The sequence below is a fragment of the Eretmochelys imbricata genome, chromosome 4 (assembly GCF_965152235.1).
Source record: "Eretmochelys imbricata isolate rEreImb1 chromosome 4, rEreImb1.hap1, whole genome shotgun sequence".
NCBI lineage: Eukaryota > Metazoa > Chordata > Testudines > Cheloniidae > Eretmochelys > Eretmochelys imbricata.
In genome coordinates, this window is record NC_135575.1 from 125,224,728 (window position 1) to 125,241,333 (window position 16,606).

General features: G+C 41.3%; 1 protein-coding gene across 2 annotated transcripts in view; it reads right to left on the reverse strand.

Moving 5' to 3' along the window:
* Nucleotides 1–16,606, reverse strand: part of HTT (huntingtin) — a 178,356-nt gene that overhangs the window by 91,376 nt on the left and 70,374 nt on the right. For both annotated transcript variants that reach the window (XR_013346010.1, XM_077815892.1), the window contains exons 23-29: nucleotides 15,890–16,010; nucleotides 15,615–15,691; nucleotides 10,744–10,895; nucleotides 6,051–6,253; nucleotides 3,151–3,277; nucleotides 2,314–2,441; nucleotides 189–299 (exon numbers count right to left, since the gene is read on the reverse strand). Coding sequence is in view for 1 of the 2 variants with exons in the window: in XM_077815892.1 (XP_077672018.1) it covers nucleotides 189–299; nucleotides 2,314–2,441; nucleotides 3,151–3,277; nucleotides 6,051–6,253; nucleotides 10,744–10,895; nucleotides 15,615–15,691; nucleotides 15,890–16,010 (919 nt within the window). In the remaining variant the exon portion in view is untranslated. The remainder of the gene's footprint in view (nucleotides 1–188; nucleotides 300–2,313; nucleotides 2,442–3,150; nucleotides 3,278–6,050; nucleotides 6,254–10,743; nucleotides 10,896–15,614; nucleotides 15,692–15,889; nucleotides 16,011–16,606) is intronic.

The following is a 16,606-nucleotide window of genomic DNA, read 5'->3' on the forward strand; positions in this document are numbered from 1 at the left end:
AGATATGACACCCATGCTTTAAAGTTCACTTACTATGTAACCCAATATTTTGTCATTGTCTCCAAGATCTGTCAGCCTTTCCAAGCACTAATACTGGAAGGATGAACTAAAATTTCGTTAAATACTTGCTTCCCTATGCACGTTATAAATATGGCTCATTTCACATTATATTAAATAAAGCAACTCACCTTTCCAATGTCTTGAAGAGTTGCAAGTTCCAAAATTTGAGAGAGGACATCCAGAGCAGATCGCAGGAAACCTCCAAATTTTTCGATGTTGTTCTGAAGATCCAGTGTAACCTGGTCAAAATCGTTAGAAGAGTAAAGGTTTTAACCCAGCAAAGTTATTACACAGTCAGGTGGAAGTTAGAGAAAGAAAAAATGGGTGCTGGGATAGAATAGACCTCCACCTCTAAGTCCTCATCAGAGGCCTGATTGTTGTTATTGAAAGAGCTGCAGTTTGAGTTGACTGTAATGTCCCTTTGTGGACTGGGTTACAGACCTGGTCTTCTGGCCTGATGTAATTCCCATGGTGCCTATATGATGCAAGGATCATGGGGGCAAATACCAAGGAGTAGGTCTCAGAGCTTTATGTCTGGGGTAATAAAAATGAGCCCTCAACTCCCTCTCTAAGGTGTACGGATCTGAATACCTAGACCTCAGGGAATGCACTGGTGACACCTCCCTGCTATTACGTGAGCCAGAAGAGGAGTATTCCTCTTGCAAAGAGAGAGAAGTACCAGACAGAATAAGGGGAACACACTCATGACTTGTATATACAATCATTTAGTAAGCAGCAAGCTTCAATATTAACCTATAGCACTGCAGTGTGCTGCACAGAAACTGTGTGAGGACCCTGCTGCTGCACACTAGAAGTTCCCTACTGGGTCAAACTTATTACAGAAAGTCAAAGCACGCTCAGGAAATTTTAGTGCACAGCAAAAGGCTCTGTATGGACAGTTAGTGGATCTCTGCAGATTTGCATCCCAGCTTGATGCTCACTAACTCACTGTAGAGACAAGCACTCAGGCCATATCCCAATTGGTACTGCTAATGCTCTCAGAACTGGTAAAAGTACTTTCACTCCAAACAGCGTTGAGTCCAGTATCACGGGAATCCTTTACACCATGTAGGGTTTCAGTACTGAGGGTGCCAGTGCTGGAGGCAAGCAAATGGGGGGCATCAGAACCATAGTCGTCGTTACTGGCTATATTGGTACCAAGGTGTCAGTATTGGGCAATTTCCAAGGTACCAAAGAGGCCAGTCCTTGAACACAGTGCCTGGTGACTTAGTGAGTGCCAGAGGGACCCTTCTGGGGCATTGAACTACTCTTTTCAAAGGCAAATTTGAGAGGATTTCTGGCTTCCTGGAGTAGGACCTGGTGAAGGAGACCTACATCTCTTTCCCTTAGAGGCTCTGTACTCTTTTCTTCCCCCAGCCCAAAGGTTTTACCAGTTGAGGAGGATGAATTTTTAGAGGTGCCCATTTCAGATCTGTGATCACAGGAGCTGGTGGAAGCACTGAGGACGATTACTCAAGATTTTCAGCCCTAGCCACTGCAGGATACGAAGGATGCCTCAGTGTCTATTTAGAAGCTATTTCAGGTGGGATTCTTGCCTTTTGAGTTCTTTGAAAATGATTTACAATAGTACATAGTATGTACCCCTTACCAAGGAACATTAAGCACCATGTGTGCCCATTATTAGGGGGAACTACCGCCTCGCATGCAAGGAAACTTTTAAAGCCTAGAGATTTGTCTTCAATCATAATGACTGGACCAAGTACTGGGAAAGTCCTACAGGCAAAGGAAAGTTTTGTCTCCTCAAATGAGGAAAGGAAACACTATCAAAAATGACAGGTTTCTGAGTAGCAGCTGTGTTAGTCCGTATACACAAAAAGAAAAGGAGTACTTGTGGCACCTTAGAGACTAACAAATTTATTTGAACATAAGAACTGCTAAGTGTGTATCTATTTACTATACAATGGACAGGCTACACAGTGAGCGAGAAGTGTAGACACTGCAAGTTCCAACTACTAGCCACGGACACTGAGAAGGAATCGAGGGATGGCTGGGGTTGGCCCGCCCTTTATATGCCTTCGGGTTGGAGGGACAAAGACACTGAGGGTGCTGGTATTGCCACAAAGGATACTGCTGGCCAAAAGAATATGAATTTCAGTTCTTAGGGCAAATTCACATCACCAGTGGACAATATGGACAAGCACTCAAAGAAGAATGAAACTTACAACACGGGGTAGTGTAACACTAGCAGAAAAGAGTTTTCTTGTATTTCACCTGAAGGACATGGTATTGTACCTTATAGTTAGCATGGGTAGCTTTCAAGACATCATATAACTTGAGATACGATGGAAGATGATAGAAACTGCCCAGTGACGACGATTTGCTTGTTGGAGCAGGCCCTGAAGTATCGGTTTGCCTAGTAGCTTATGAAAAGAGAAAAATAATCCTGATCAATTAGCACATTAACTATATTCCATGGTGTTCTTGAATATTTAATTTAACCACTTTGAAATGCACTGTAACATGAGTCAACATATATATTTGAATGATTAGAACTGTGTTTAAACTCATAGAATGACTCAGGGGACCGGCATTTACAGTATTATATAACAATACATTCTATGCAAATCAGCTACAAAATAAGACCGCTAACCCATACAGAATTCATTACTGAAGTTCCCAAGAATTATTTTAAAGCAGAACTAACTTTTTCTCCTTTTACTCCTGCCTATTTTCGCAATAGCTACAGAAAAACCTGCAAGCTCTTATATTTTCAGTATTTAGATTTTTGCTTTCCAGAATCACCCACTCAGTGCTGTGAATAGGAGCAGAGTTTCCATTTGCAAAACATATATACAAACTATTTTTGGTTTTAGTCACCAGTTTATGGGATTTGAAAGCATGATTGTAATAGCAAGAGGCACAAATCCATACTGCTACCAAAGGGTTCATGGGTTCTTTATGAAAAAGTATTGCCACTCAAGATTTAGTACTGAGAATAATTTGACCTTCTTCTGACTATATGCAACCTTCTTCAGAATTAACATTGGAACTTCACAGTAAAGCGAATTATGCAAATCAGTATTTCTTCCCAATACACCATGTACGTACGTACACACAATATCTCCTTACCTGGATTAGTTTCACTACCCTTTTTAGGGCTCATTGGTACAGATGTTTGTTCCACAGGTTCTCTCTCTTTCCCTTTCCGACGAATTGGACTTAGAGAAGGTGGGTTTGAGAGAGAAGGTAATGTTGCCTGAAATAACGTTTGAAACAGTATGACAGCTTAAATATCAGCACTTTTTCTTTCAACTAAACATAAAATACATTTATAGGGATACACAAGTTTAATTACACCTGCCTTTTTCAACAATGGTTGCACCTAATCTTATTAGTTTGGGGATGTGACGCTGTATGATTAAAATATGACCACGCAGATCCTTGTTGCTACCATTGTTATATAACTGCAACAATTATACAAAGTATGTCATGTAAGGTATCAATGGAAAAGTTACAATCTATCAAATATGATTATCCTGTTTGTATGCATGTATCATCTTTGTATCTAAAGTTATGAATATTGACTATACACCTGTATTCCAAGTGTTTGCGCTCCTGGATTAACACCCATCAGGTAGTTTACATCCAGTCTAGCCAGCACACTGAATTGACCATTCAAGTTGATGGCCCATCAACTAACACAATGGGTCATAAAAGTTTATCCCCATCCAACTGGTTTGCCTGAGGACTTTTAGCCAGAATATACATAATGGCTACTTCTGTGACTCGAAGCATGCAAGGGCATGTGATTAGCTCATGTGACCCTGGACTCTATCTTGTGCCTGTACTTTTCCACAAATGAAGACTGAGAGCGTCCATTCCACATGGGAGGATGTATAAAAAACCCTGGAAGCATATCCATTTTGCCTCTTTCCTGCTCTGAACTCTGGACTATGAACTTACACTAACAGAAGCATTATAACCAATGGACTGGAGACCTTCCAATCTTTTGGAAGCTACCAGAGACTTGACAAACCAGCAATTTATTCCATCACTGCTTCAAACCTGATACATACAACCACTGCAAAATTTTTGTATTTGATTCCTTTGACCATTTTGACTCTCTCATCCTTTTCTCTTATAAACCTTTAGATATTAGATACTAAAGGATTGGAAACAAAGTGATTATTGGGTAAGACCTGGCTATGTGGCTGATCTCTTGGAATTAGAAGAACCCTGTGTTTGATTAAATTGGTTTTAGATAACCACTCTTCATATAGTCTAGTGTCTGGGTGGTAAAATAAGTGCTGGAATGCCTAAGGACACTGCATTTCTGACTTCTTGTTAACTGGTCTGGTGAGACAGAAGTTTGCTTTTGTTACTGGCTTGATATATCTTATGGAAGAATAATCACCAGTTTGGGGTGGGTCTGCCCCATTTCTCAGCAGTTTGTCCAGAATCTGGTATTCTCAACTGTGACCCCCTGAGTCACGGTGACAGGCGGCCAGGATGCAATTGTGTTGGAGAGGAGAGGAGAATATAGTAATATTTTAAGTCTCAATTTGAGCATAAGAACTACAAAGACCAAGGACACAGATTAAGTTTTATTACTAAATTTCTCTGGGTTCAAAACAGGTAAAAGAATATCAAAAGCATTCTACTATATCCTTAGCAGCCTGACACCCTTAATGGACATTATGCAGTTAAGTCTCAGAATTTAGTCTACATTAAAAAAATGTGGCGAGCAATACCTTTCAAGCTACATTCCATAAAACAAACCTCCCACTGTATATCCTAACACTAAAAACAGCCTCTTTCAATTTAAAATGTGTTTGGGGCTGCATAACAAGCCAGCCAACCAGATTGAAAGTAGCACTTGGCAACAATTTACCATAAGTGCATGACCCCAGTGCTTTGACCTCTCTACTGGCTCCTCCATAGTACAGAGTATATGTCAAGGTTTCTCCTCTGATGCTCAAAGTCTTCCATGGGATTAACCTTGGTGACTTGAGAGATCATCTCTCCTTCCATGACCATGACCTAACTCCATGAGAGCAAACTTCTACAAGAAAAATGAAACTGTCCACCAACAAGGGGGAGGCTCATGAATGCAGTAGACAGAAAATAAACTTGCTCCCCCAGAGGTAGGAATGACCATGTACTTCAATATTTTCTAAACTAAATGCAAAACTTGTTTCTTTGCCTTCACATCCTCAGTCAGTTCTTCCAATAAGCAAATAAAAATAAATTTTAAAACCGTGTTAACTAATCAAACTATTTCTCATGCAGGAAGAAAGAAGGTTGTTATTTCTATATTCTTGGGAGGCATTAAAATGTTATGGTTACTGATAAATGAGAGAGAAGGGATAAATATTAATAAACCCTCTGGAGAGCTGCAATGGCAGCAATAATGATGCTACCACTCAGGATACATCCACCCTGCACTTGGAGGTCTGGTGGCAGCATGGGATGGCATATCCGTGCTAGCTAGCATGGCTAAAAATCGGAGTGAAGAAAAGGCAGCATGAGACGCTGGCCACTTATTCGTGTTGCTAACCCTCACTGAGGCCCATGCTGCCACGTCTTCACTGCTATTTTTAGCTGTACTAGCTAGATTAATAATAGTGTAGGTATGCCAGGCCATGCTGCAATCGCACATCTGATCACAGTGCAAACTAACTCTCAGTGACTGAAGAAGACCAACACATTCTTAACCCTATGAAACAAAGGCCAGAGCTGGCGGGATATTTGCTACAAGGAAAAATATCTGAGAGAGAAAGATAATATCTTATAAAAAGGTTGAAACTTAGAACAATGGAGTTCAACAAAAAACTGTAAATCAGAAGACAACTGTTAGTGCTTCTTTAACATCACTAGCTTTCCTCATATACACCCACGCTCATCCCTGAACACCCCACCAAAATAAATATATCTGGCTGTCTAAATCATCTCCAACAAGGTGCACAACTCAACGACAGCTCTTTATATCACAAGCATTTTGGAGTCATAAAACATAATAAAAATCATACCTTTATTGCTGGGCCAGGAGCAACATCATCCACCACATGAGCACAAATATTAATGGTCTTCAGCAAATGAGAAAAGAGTTGTTCTACCAAACTAACAAGAGTTCGGTCAGCCAAAGCTGGCCATGGCTCCTCTTGTCTAGCAGCACCTGGATTCATATCTTCTTCAGTAGTCCAGGGGGTTTTCAAAGATTTGGGGGCACTTGCTGAAATAAAAAGCCCATTATTTAAGAAAACTGGTATTTAAGAAATGTTAGCAGAAACTATTTTAAAAGTTGCATCTTTAAGTCAATTATATTCTCCATATGAGCAGAGATTACAAGACAAGGAAAAATAAAATCTTAAACAGTTTAGAGATAAGATGCTTGCACACACTTTCTCCACACTACTTTAAATAAAATTACATTTTATTTGAATTGTAAATATATATACCCACACATTATGTCTTATGTCTATACAGACAGTAGTAGTATATAGCTACATGCACACAATATGCATTAGTAAGTATCAAAAACCAAGTTGTTTTAGGCATGAAGTCTGTGCCTAAAGAAATCTAAAAGTAACTTGAGAAATATGTTCTGCTACCTACAGATCATATATGGGCCATTCCACACACAGATCTCTTCTCCTCACTTATTTAAAAATGGAGAGATCTCAAAAGGTTCAAAAAGCACAGACCAGGTGGAAACCTGGGCTTTATGTGACTATTCCAGCCTTAAAACTACAGTTATGATTAGCACGCGAAAGGCCTTGCTTTAGGTTTTCGCTAAAGTCATGTGTTGGCTAGTAAACTATTGGCCCGATGTCAAGAGAGAGGATTGTGCCTTGTGTTAACAGTGGATCCTTTAGCCAATTAAAATCCAGCAGGACCGACTCCAAAAGCCATCTGGTAGTCATCCTGTAGAGCGCTGTAAAGTGGTATTGGGAAGAAGGACAATATCCTTACCAGATTTATTTGGGCATAAGCTTTCGTGGGTAAAAAACCCCACTTCTTCAGATGCATGGAGTGAAAATTACAGACATAGGCACAAGAAGAGAAGGGAGTTACTTTACAAGTGGAGAACCAGTGTTGACAAGGCCAATTTAGTCAGAGTGGATGTGGTCCACTCCCCATAATTGATGAGGAGGGGTCAAGATTGAGAGAGAGGGGGGGAGCTTTTGTAGAGAGCCAGCCACTCCCTGTCTCAATTCAAGCCCAAATGAATGGTGTTAAGTTTGCAATGAATTGTAGCTCTGCAGTTTCTCTTCGAAATCTGTTTTTGAAGTTTTCTTGTTGAAGGATGGTTACTTTTAAATCTGTTATTGAACGTCCAGGGAGACTGAAGTGTTCTCCTACTGGCTGTTGTATGTTACCATTCCTGACGTCTGATTAGTGTCCTTTTACGCAGAGACTGTCCAGTTTGGCTAATATGAACAGGAGGCTGCCAGGCAACTCTCTAACATCACATTCTACAGGCCACTATCCTCCGATCCCACTGAGGAGTACCAAAAGAAACTACACCATCTGCTCAAGAAACTCCCCGCTATAGCACAGGAACAAATCTACACAGACACACCCCCCTAGAGACCCGACCAGGGGTATTCTATCGGCTTCCCAAGATCCATAAACCTGGAAATACTGGACGCTCCATCATCTCAGGCATTGGCACTCTTACAGCAGGATTATGTGACTATTTGGATTCTCTCCTCAGACCATACACTACCAGCACTCCTACCTATCTTTGAAACACCACCGACTTCCTGAGGAAACAACAATGCATTGGTGATCTTCCTGAAAACACCATCCTGGCCACCATGGATGTAGAAGCTCTTTACACCAATATGCCACACGAGGATGGGCTACAAACCGTCAGAAATAGTATCCCTGATGAGGCCATGGCACACCCAGTAGCTCAGCTTTGTGACACTGTCCTAACCCACAACCATTTCAGATTTGGGGACAACTTATACCTTCAAGTCAGTATCACTACTATGGGTACCTGCATGGTCCCACAGTACACCAACATTTTTATGGCTGACTTAGAACAACGCTTCCTCGGCTCTCGTCCCCTAGTGCCCCTCCTCAACTTGCTCTACACTGATGACATCTTCATCATATGGATCCACAGGAAGGAGGCCCTTGAAGAATTCCACCTGGATTTCAACAATTTCCACCTCACCATCAACCTCAGCCTGGACCAGTCCACACAAGAGATCCACTTCCTGGACACTACAGTGCAAATAAGCGATGATCACAAACATCAGCCTATTCTGGAAACATACTGATCGCTATTCTCACAGTAAAACTGCCCCATGGGAATGTCCCAGTCACAATAAAATTGCCCCCCAGGGGGTCCTCTGGGTAAGCACCAGCATTGTATATTGCTAACACCTATTATGCATATGCATGGGAAAGGATTTTGGGAGGGGTTGAAGGTGTGAGTGTGGAGCGAAAGATTCCTTTGCAGGTTGCGAGAGGCCAAAGGGGGAGGAAGGGAGAAAGGAACGGGTTAACTTGACGATCTAGCTCAGTCCAAAAAGATAAGAAGCTGACTCCAGCCACCCAAGGCCAATGCACACAAGCAGACTCTCTGATGCCAAGAAAAACGGGAGCCTGGATTCCAACCCCAACCAGCCGTGAGAAAAGAGAAGTAAACTGAACAAGACTGCAGGGGATTGCAAAAACTAGTGAGACGGTGAAGGCCAGCGAGGGGAAAAGCTAACAGTTTCACATCCCTGAAGCTGGTGTGTTTTGGGAAGGCTGAGGAAGCCACAGAAAGCCGTTTTTGATTGGTACAAACAGCACGGTGGACAGAGGTCCCTGAACAAAACGCCCCAGAAGAACCCAGGACTTAAAAATCCTCTCAAGAGCCAAAGCAAGTCGGACACTAACAGCGGACCCTGGATGGCCTGTGCACAGGACAGAACTCTCATCTACCCTTCCCCCTCTTCTTCTTATGTTACACCCAGGCTTGGCCAGCCTTGGGTTGTGCATTTGTGAATATGAAAGTGGGTTAGGGCTCGGGCACTAACGCTTTTTTCCTTCCTCCGAGTGACATGGGGGTGGGTCCAGCACTCACCATTGTTATTTTATTAATAAAGCTTTAAAACTTAGTCACTTGGTGTGCTCCTTCATCTCCTCTCCTAACGATCCTGTGGCCTCAACCTGATCATCTGACGCCTCAGGCAGATTGGTAACATAAATCTGTCACACTATACTTACCTACATGCCTCCAGCTTCCACCCAGGACACATCACATAATCCATTGTCTACAGCCAAGCCCTAAGATACAACCAAATTTGCTCCAATCTCTCAAAGACAAACACCTACAAGATCTTTATCAAGCATTCTTAAAACTACAATACCCATGTGAGGAAGTGAGGAAACAGATTGACAGAGCGAGATGGATACCCAGAAGTCACCTACTACAGGACAAGCCCAACAAGGAAAACAACAGAACACCACTGGCCATCACGCACAGCCCCCAGCTAAAACCTCTCCAGCACATCATCAATGATCAACAGCCTATCCTGGAAAACGATCCCTTACTCTCACAGACCTTGGGAGGCAGGCCAGTCCTCACTTACAGACAGCCCCCCAACCTGAAGCAAATACTCACCAGCAACTACACACCATACCACGGAAAGACTAACCCAGGAACCAATCCTTGGAACAAACCCTGTTGCCTACTCTGTCCCCATATCTACTCTAGTGACACCATCACAGGACCCAGCCACATCAGCCACACCATCAGGGGTTCAGTCACCTGCACATCCACTAATGTGATATATGCCATCATGTGCTAGCAATGCCCCTCTGCCATGTACATTGGCCTAACCAGACAGTCTCTATGTAAAAGAATAAATTGACACAAATCAGACATCAGGAATGTAGCATACAACATATAAAGCATACAAAAGCCAGTAGGAGAATATTTCAGTCTCCCTAGGCATTCAACAACAGATTTAAAAGTAGCCATCCTTCAACAAAAAAACTTCAAAAACGAACTTCAAAGAGAAACTGCAGAGCTACAATTCATTTGCAAGCTTAACACCATTCATTTGTGCTTGAATAGGGACTGGGAGTGGCTGGCTCCCTACAAAAGCAATTTTCCCTCTCTTAGTATTGACCCCTCCTCATCAGTTAGTGGTAGTGGACCACATCCACTCTGACTGAATTGGCCTTGTCAACACTGGTTCTCCACTTGTAAAGTAACTCCCTTCTCTTCATGTGCCAGTATATTTATGCCTGTCTCTTCAGATGCATGGAGTGAAAATTACAGAAGTGGGGTATTTTACCCATGAAACCTTATGCCCAAATAAATCTGTTAGTCTTTAAGGTGTCACAGACTCCTTGTTGTTTTTGTGGATACAGACTAACGTGGCTACTCCTCTGATACTTAATATCCTTACAATAATATCAGGTCATATATAAGGAAAGCCAACTGTACAAATATTATTAAAATTTGAGAAGGCCCACAGATCTAGCAGGAGCATCAGATGCCCAGCCCAACAAGAAGAAACCATTAGACTTGAAAGATAATCCAAAACCCCATGGGTATAACAACTTCTTTTTTTTTTTGCCCTGCATTTCTTCAGCTCTGAAGCTTGCAAGTATTTTATCGCTTAGAGTGAAATGATGATGGAGCATTCTGACTACATAATGTAGATTATAACACTGAGCACACACTGACACAGCCCAACAATTTTTGTCTACCTGCAAGCAAGTTTCCAGCCAAAATCAAAGCATCTTGATGTGCAGAAAGATCCAGTGGGAACCAGGCCGTTGAAAGAAGGGACAAAACCATTCCAGCCATTCCAATGGTACAGCTCTTCCGAGATTCCTCCAAAGGACTCAGCTGGGAAGCACTGAAAGTTTAATTATGAAATTGTCATACATGTCTTCCTAGGCAAATTTTCAGTCTTATGGAAACTAAGAACAGTGTGGTACATAGTTTTAACTTTATATTTCTTATTAATTAGAAACTATTGATCTATCTGTATGGCTGAACTACCTTTAGTATCTTGATTAAGTATACACACAAAAAGTTTCAGCAAAGATTAACATGGAAGCTGTTGTGCATCCAATGAAGAACTAGAGGGCTTTGCTACTGCAGTGATCACCACCACTACTTAGGGAACCTATGGGTGGACAACAATTAAATAACAATTTGCTAATTTGCATATTTCAATATTAAGGCATGATGGAACACAAAACAATGGTTTGTTATAATGAAGTATCGAATTAAAATGCTTGCAAATACGTAATATGTGTTTGGATGCTCTGTTAAAGATGTTTAGAAATAGGCACATACTAAGAATAACAATGGAAAAGGATGTAGATTTAAATGTTTGAAAAGTTAAGCTCAAACACAGCACAGAAACGGTTTCCCTTAGTTCTAGACGTATTGAGGGACACCAGTTAAGATTAGGGGCTAGCCAGGTGTCCAGTTTTCGACCGGAACATTCAGTGGAAAAGGGACCCTGGCAGCTCTTAAAAGTCCGGTTGGCGCGGGGCTGACAGGCTCCGCGCAGCTCCCAGGAAGTAGCGACATGTCTCTCTGGCTCTTAGGTGGAGGGATGGCTAATGTGCCTCTGTGCACTGCCCCCACCCTGAGTGCCAACTGCGCAGCTCCCACTGGCCAGGAACTGCGGCCAATGGGAGCTGCAGGGGAGACACCTGCAGCGCGCAGAGCCGCCTGGCTGCGCTTCTGCCTAAGACGGGGGATGATGACATGCCACTGCTTCCCAGGAGCCGCCTGATGTAAGCACCGCCCAGAGCCCGCTCCCCCTAACACATCCCAACTCCCTGTCCAGCCCGAAGCCCCCTCCCACACCCCAACACCCTGCCCCAGCCCAGAGCACCCTCCTGCACCCCAACACCCTACCTGGAGCCCCCTCCCACCATCAATGCACACAACACGTTACCAAAATGAGTTTCTACTCCACAGAATTTACAATCTAAATTAATACAAGAACAACAAGAGGAAACAACCATTTGGAGAGCTTGGGAAAAGAGAAAGCCAAAAAGACAATAACATGACCATGAAATCATGGAGGAGTACTGCATGCATCTTGAGGGTGGTTTTTATTTGAGGGTGGTTTTGGTTTTATTTATTTTTATTTAAATTATCAATTTTAATCAGCATTTCCATTTGTACTTCAGTTATTTTCTAAAGAAAGGTGAGTTTTTGTTGATTGATATAACCATTCAAACATGTTGATTTCCAACTAAATAAAGCTTTTGCACTAGATTTGGTAAATCTTTTTGCTACCTAGGAAGGTTTACTATAACTATATACATTTATTGAAGCAATTATATAGTTTAATATTTTCAGGTTCTTATTGGCTGTATATTTTTATATTAGTATACTAGCAAATGGTGAATGATATGTTGCTTATTTACTAGATAATTAACCTTTTGCTCATTTGCGTCAAGCTGCATTAGGATGGTAACTGGAATTTAATTAGACCCAAAACAGCATATACATTTATTTTTATTAAACAAAACAATTTTAAATGCTTTGGTACATAAACATCTCCTATAAATATGTTTCACATTTACAACTAAACTATAACAAGTTTAGGACTCAACATATTTTGTATTAAATTCGGATTTCATTTTAAACAGGTTTATTTTTAAAAAGTAAAAAAATATAACAAAATAAAAAATCCAATTAAAAAACACTTTTTAATTTTTCAAAAATAAAAACAAAACACCCCAACCCCAAAAAAACTATAGATTTTTATCCATCCTTCTTGCTGGTCAAATATTGATCAGGTCTGAACCTATTCCACCTGTAAAACGAGAAGACTGTAGCTCAAAAAGATTGGCTTCCAGCACACAAACGTCACACATAGTAAACTGAATGGATGGACTACTAATTGCAACAGTATTCCAAAATGGAGCCTGGTATAGAAAGATAGAGCAAGATGAACTAAAAAGATACACCATCTTTAAAGAGATTAGACTTCACAACACAACTTCAGGCAACCAGAGAAGCAGCAAGATTTTGAAATTTTACCATAAGTAATGAAATTAAGGTACAAATTCCCCTTGCGATTCAGCCACCAGAAAGGGAGAAAAAACACTGAAGTCAAAAACATGAGAAAGCATGTGAGAGACTAATTCTGTATATGTGAAAATAGGGAGAGAAACCAGTACCCAAGCAAACATGTGGACTTGAAGGACTTGAACAGAAGCCTAATGTAAGGGAGGAGCAGCCAGGACTGGCTCTAGGCACCAGCAAAGCAAGCACATGCGTGGGGCGGCACACTTCCAGGGGCGGCATTCCGGCCATCCTTTTTTTTCCCCCAGCCCCTCTCAGTCAACCAATGAGCCCCTGTGTGAGGCGGGGCAGCGGGTTCAATGCAGGGGTCCCGGCCCGGGGGCGGTCCCTGTCCTGGCCCCCCGTTGCCAGCCTTAGACCCGGCCCTAGGAGGAGCACCAAACACAAGCAAAAGAAGCACAGTCGGCATGGGAAGTACAAACAGATGATCGCACTAGTTTATTACTGTATATTTGGTTAACTGAAAATAGCAGATGCAGCAGAAACACACACACACACACACAAATATAAATAAGAACACTTGGAACAACAAGGTTTGACCGAAACAAAAAATCCCACAAATCAAGCAGATGCACAGCCACGCAACATCTAAAATCAGCTACAATATTTACACCTGTGCAGTAACTGATTTTTAGTGGACATGCAGCAATACACACACTGGTATCCAAAGACAGGATCAAACCCTAACATTAACAAGGCTACAGTAACAGATCTCTTCGGAAGACAGACAGTATCTTAGGACTTTCAAAATCATTTTAGCCACATAAGTGGAAGTATGCACTTTAACAACTAGTGTGTTCCATTTCTCACAGACTTCCCAATAAAAGCAACTAGGAAGCATCTGCCAGTCCCTTTTAGAAAAACAGCTATACACCAGTTTCCATTGCCAAACACTTAATAACACAGACGCAAGGAATAGGCCACGTGAAAAATTCAGACCCCCCCCCCACCCCATAAGGCTTTTTTTTCCTCTACATATTTTTATTTACCACTCCAGAGTTTATAACATTCCTTCAAAAGCTTGAAAAATACTTCCGCTCCCCCTCTACCACCACAACATTTTGTCCATTTCCATTTGACTCACAAGAAACGATTTTTTCTAACAGTTACAACCAATACCAAAGAATTTGGACTGTATTATTTAAGATTGCGGAAAGTGCTGTTATTTGGTTCAATGCCAGCCTGTGATGAGCCTAATAATTTTAGGCCTGTCTGAATGAAATCTTTAAACAACTGCTAAGTGAGGCTTAACGGGAAATAATTAAAGCAGGGCTTCTGATACCTGAATGAGTGTCCTCTGTTTTTGTTAATCAAGCTGATTGAGCAAGCATCTCAGAGAGGTGATTAAAAAAAAGCAGGAAGCATACAGGGAGTGGAAGATGGGAGGGATCAGCAAGGAACTAGAGGGCTTTGCTAATAACAAGAATTTTAGTTATAAGCTGGGGACGCATCAATTAGAAGTAATGGAGGAGGAGAAGGACCTTGGAGTACTGGTTGACCACAGGATAACTATGAGCCGCCAACGTGATATGGCCGTGAAAAAAGCTAATGAGGTCTTCGGATACGTTAGGTGAGGTATTTCCAGTAGAGATAAGGAGGTTTTAGTACCGTTATACAAGGCACTGGTAAGACCTCACTTGGAATACTGTGTGCAGTTCTGGTCTCCCACGTTTAAGAAGGATGAATTCAAACTGGAACAGGTACAGAGAAGGGCTACTAGGATGATCCGAGGAATGGAAAACCTGCCTTATGAAGGGAGACTCAAAGAGCTTGGCTTGTTTAGCCTAAGCTAAAGAAGGTTGAGGGGATTGCTCTCTATAAATATATCAGAGGGATAAATATCGGAGAGGAATTATTTAAGCTCAGTACCAATGTGGACACAAGAACAAATGGATATAAACTGGCCATCGGGAAGTTTAGACTTGAAATTAGATGAAGGTTTCTCACCATCAGAGGAGCTAAGTTCTGGAATAGCCTTCCAAGGGAAGCAGTGGGCGCAAACATCCTATTTGGCTTCAAGATTAAACTCAGTAAGTTTATGGAGGGGATGGTATGATGGGATAACATGATTTTGGCAATTAATTGATCTTTAAATATTCATGAAAAATAGGCCAAATGTTAGATGGGGCGGGATCTGAGTTACTACAGAGAATTCTTGTGGTTATCTGGCTGGTGAATCTTGCCCACATGCTCAGGGTTCAGCTCATTGCCATATTTGGGGTCGGGAAGGAAGTTTCCTCCAGGGCAGATTGGAAGAGGCCCTGGGGTTTTTTCACCTTCCTCTGTATCATGGGGCACGGGTCACTTGCTGGAGGATTCTCTGCTCCTTGAAGTCTTTAAACCATGATTTGAGGACTTCAATAGCTCAGACATAGGTGAGAGGTTTTTCGCAAGAGTGGGTGGGTGAGATTCTGTGGCCTGCATTGTGCAGGAGGTCAGACGAGATGATCATAATGGTCCCTTCTGACCTTAATATCTATGAATTCTAGAAGCTTGTATACTGGATGAAGAAACATACCCACAGTGCCATCCTACAGTCCATGTGCAGACTGGAAATGTTGTGGAGAGAAGACACAAAGCTTCACAGCAGCCAAACTGAAAAAATTAAGGAAGATGGTACAATGTTAACAGTATAGGAGATAGCAGCAAAATATATTGTATTTCCATCTTTATCATTTCTTCATTACATGCTATATGACACTAACGGCACATATACAGCAAGAAAGTACTGAATTTATTTATATATAGCCCTTTATTAAAAGTATGTTATTTATAGATTATAAAAATACTCACTGTAAGTGCTCTTGTAGTTGATGTTGTCAATGCCTGGGAAACTGCTGAGATAATCCTGGAAAGGTTGTTTTCCATAGTGACATCTGTTGGACTTTGCACCATGTTGTAACCCCTGTACGTTCTGAATCAAACATAATTAACTAACTAAAACATGAGTATATAAAAGTCAAACAGTATCTTGTTAAAAATCGTTAAAATTAAACATGAATGATGGCTGAGGAGATAAATTGCACTAAATGTCCACCAGATATTAACAAACAAGATGAAACAATGAAATGCAACACAATCATACCCACATTCTAAATCCCAATTAACTTCATCTTTATAGAATTACATTTTAAACTACAAGCTCTAATGGTATTACTGATGGATGCACTAAAGCAGTTTTTTTTTTTTAAAATAGCTGATCGCATTGCACTGCCAGTGCATAGCAACAGATTGATTTTCAATACCTAACTAAGCTCTTTATAAGTTATCCCCTTCTAGCATTGGCTCTTAGTTTCTGCTTAAACATATCTAACTGTTTCAGACCACAAAGTAGTGAAATTGCTTCCTTCGAGTATTAAATGAAAAGCTTAAAAGCTTTGCAATCTGTATTTTATACTATTTCTTAATTTGTTTTAGCTTTATTGTTCTGTAGCACTGTGCACACATGACATTTTACAAATAAGATAATCAAGTCCCTGCCCTCAAAGAGTTTACAACCTAAGACCTGAA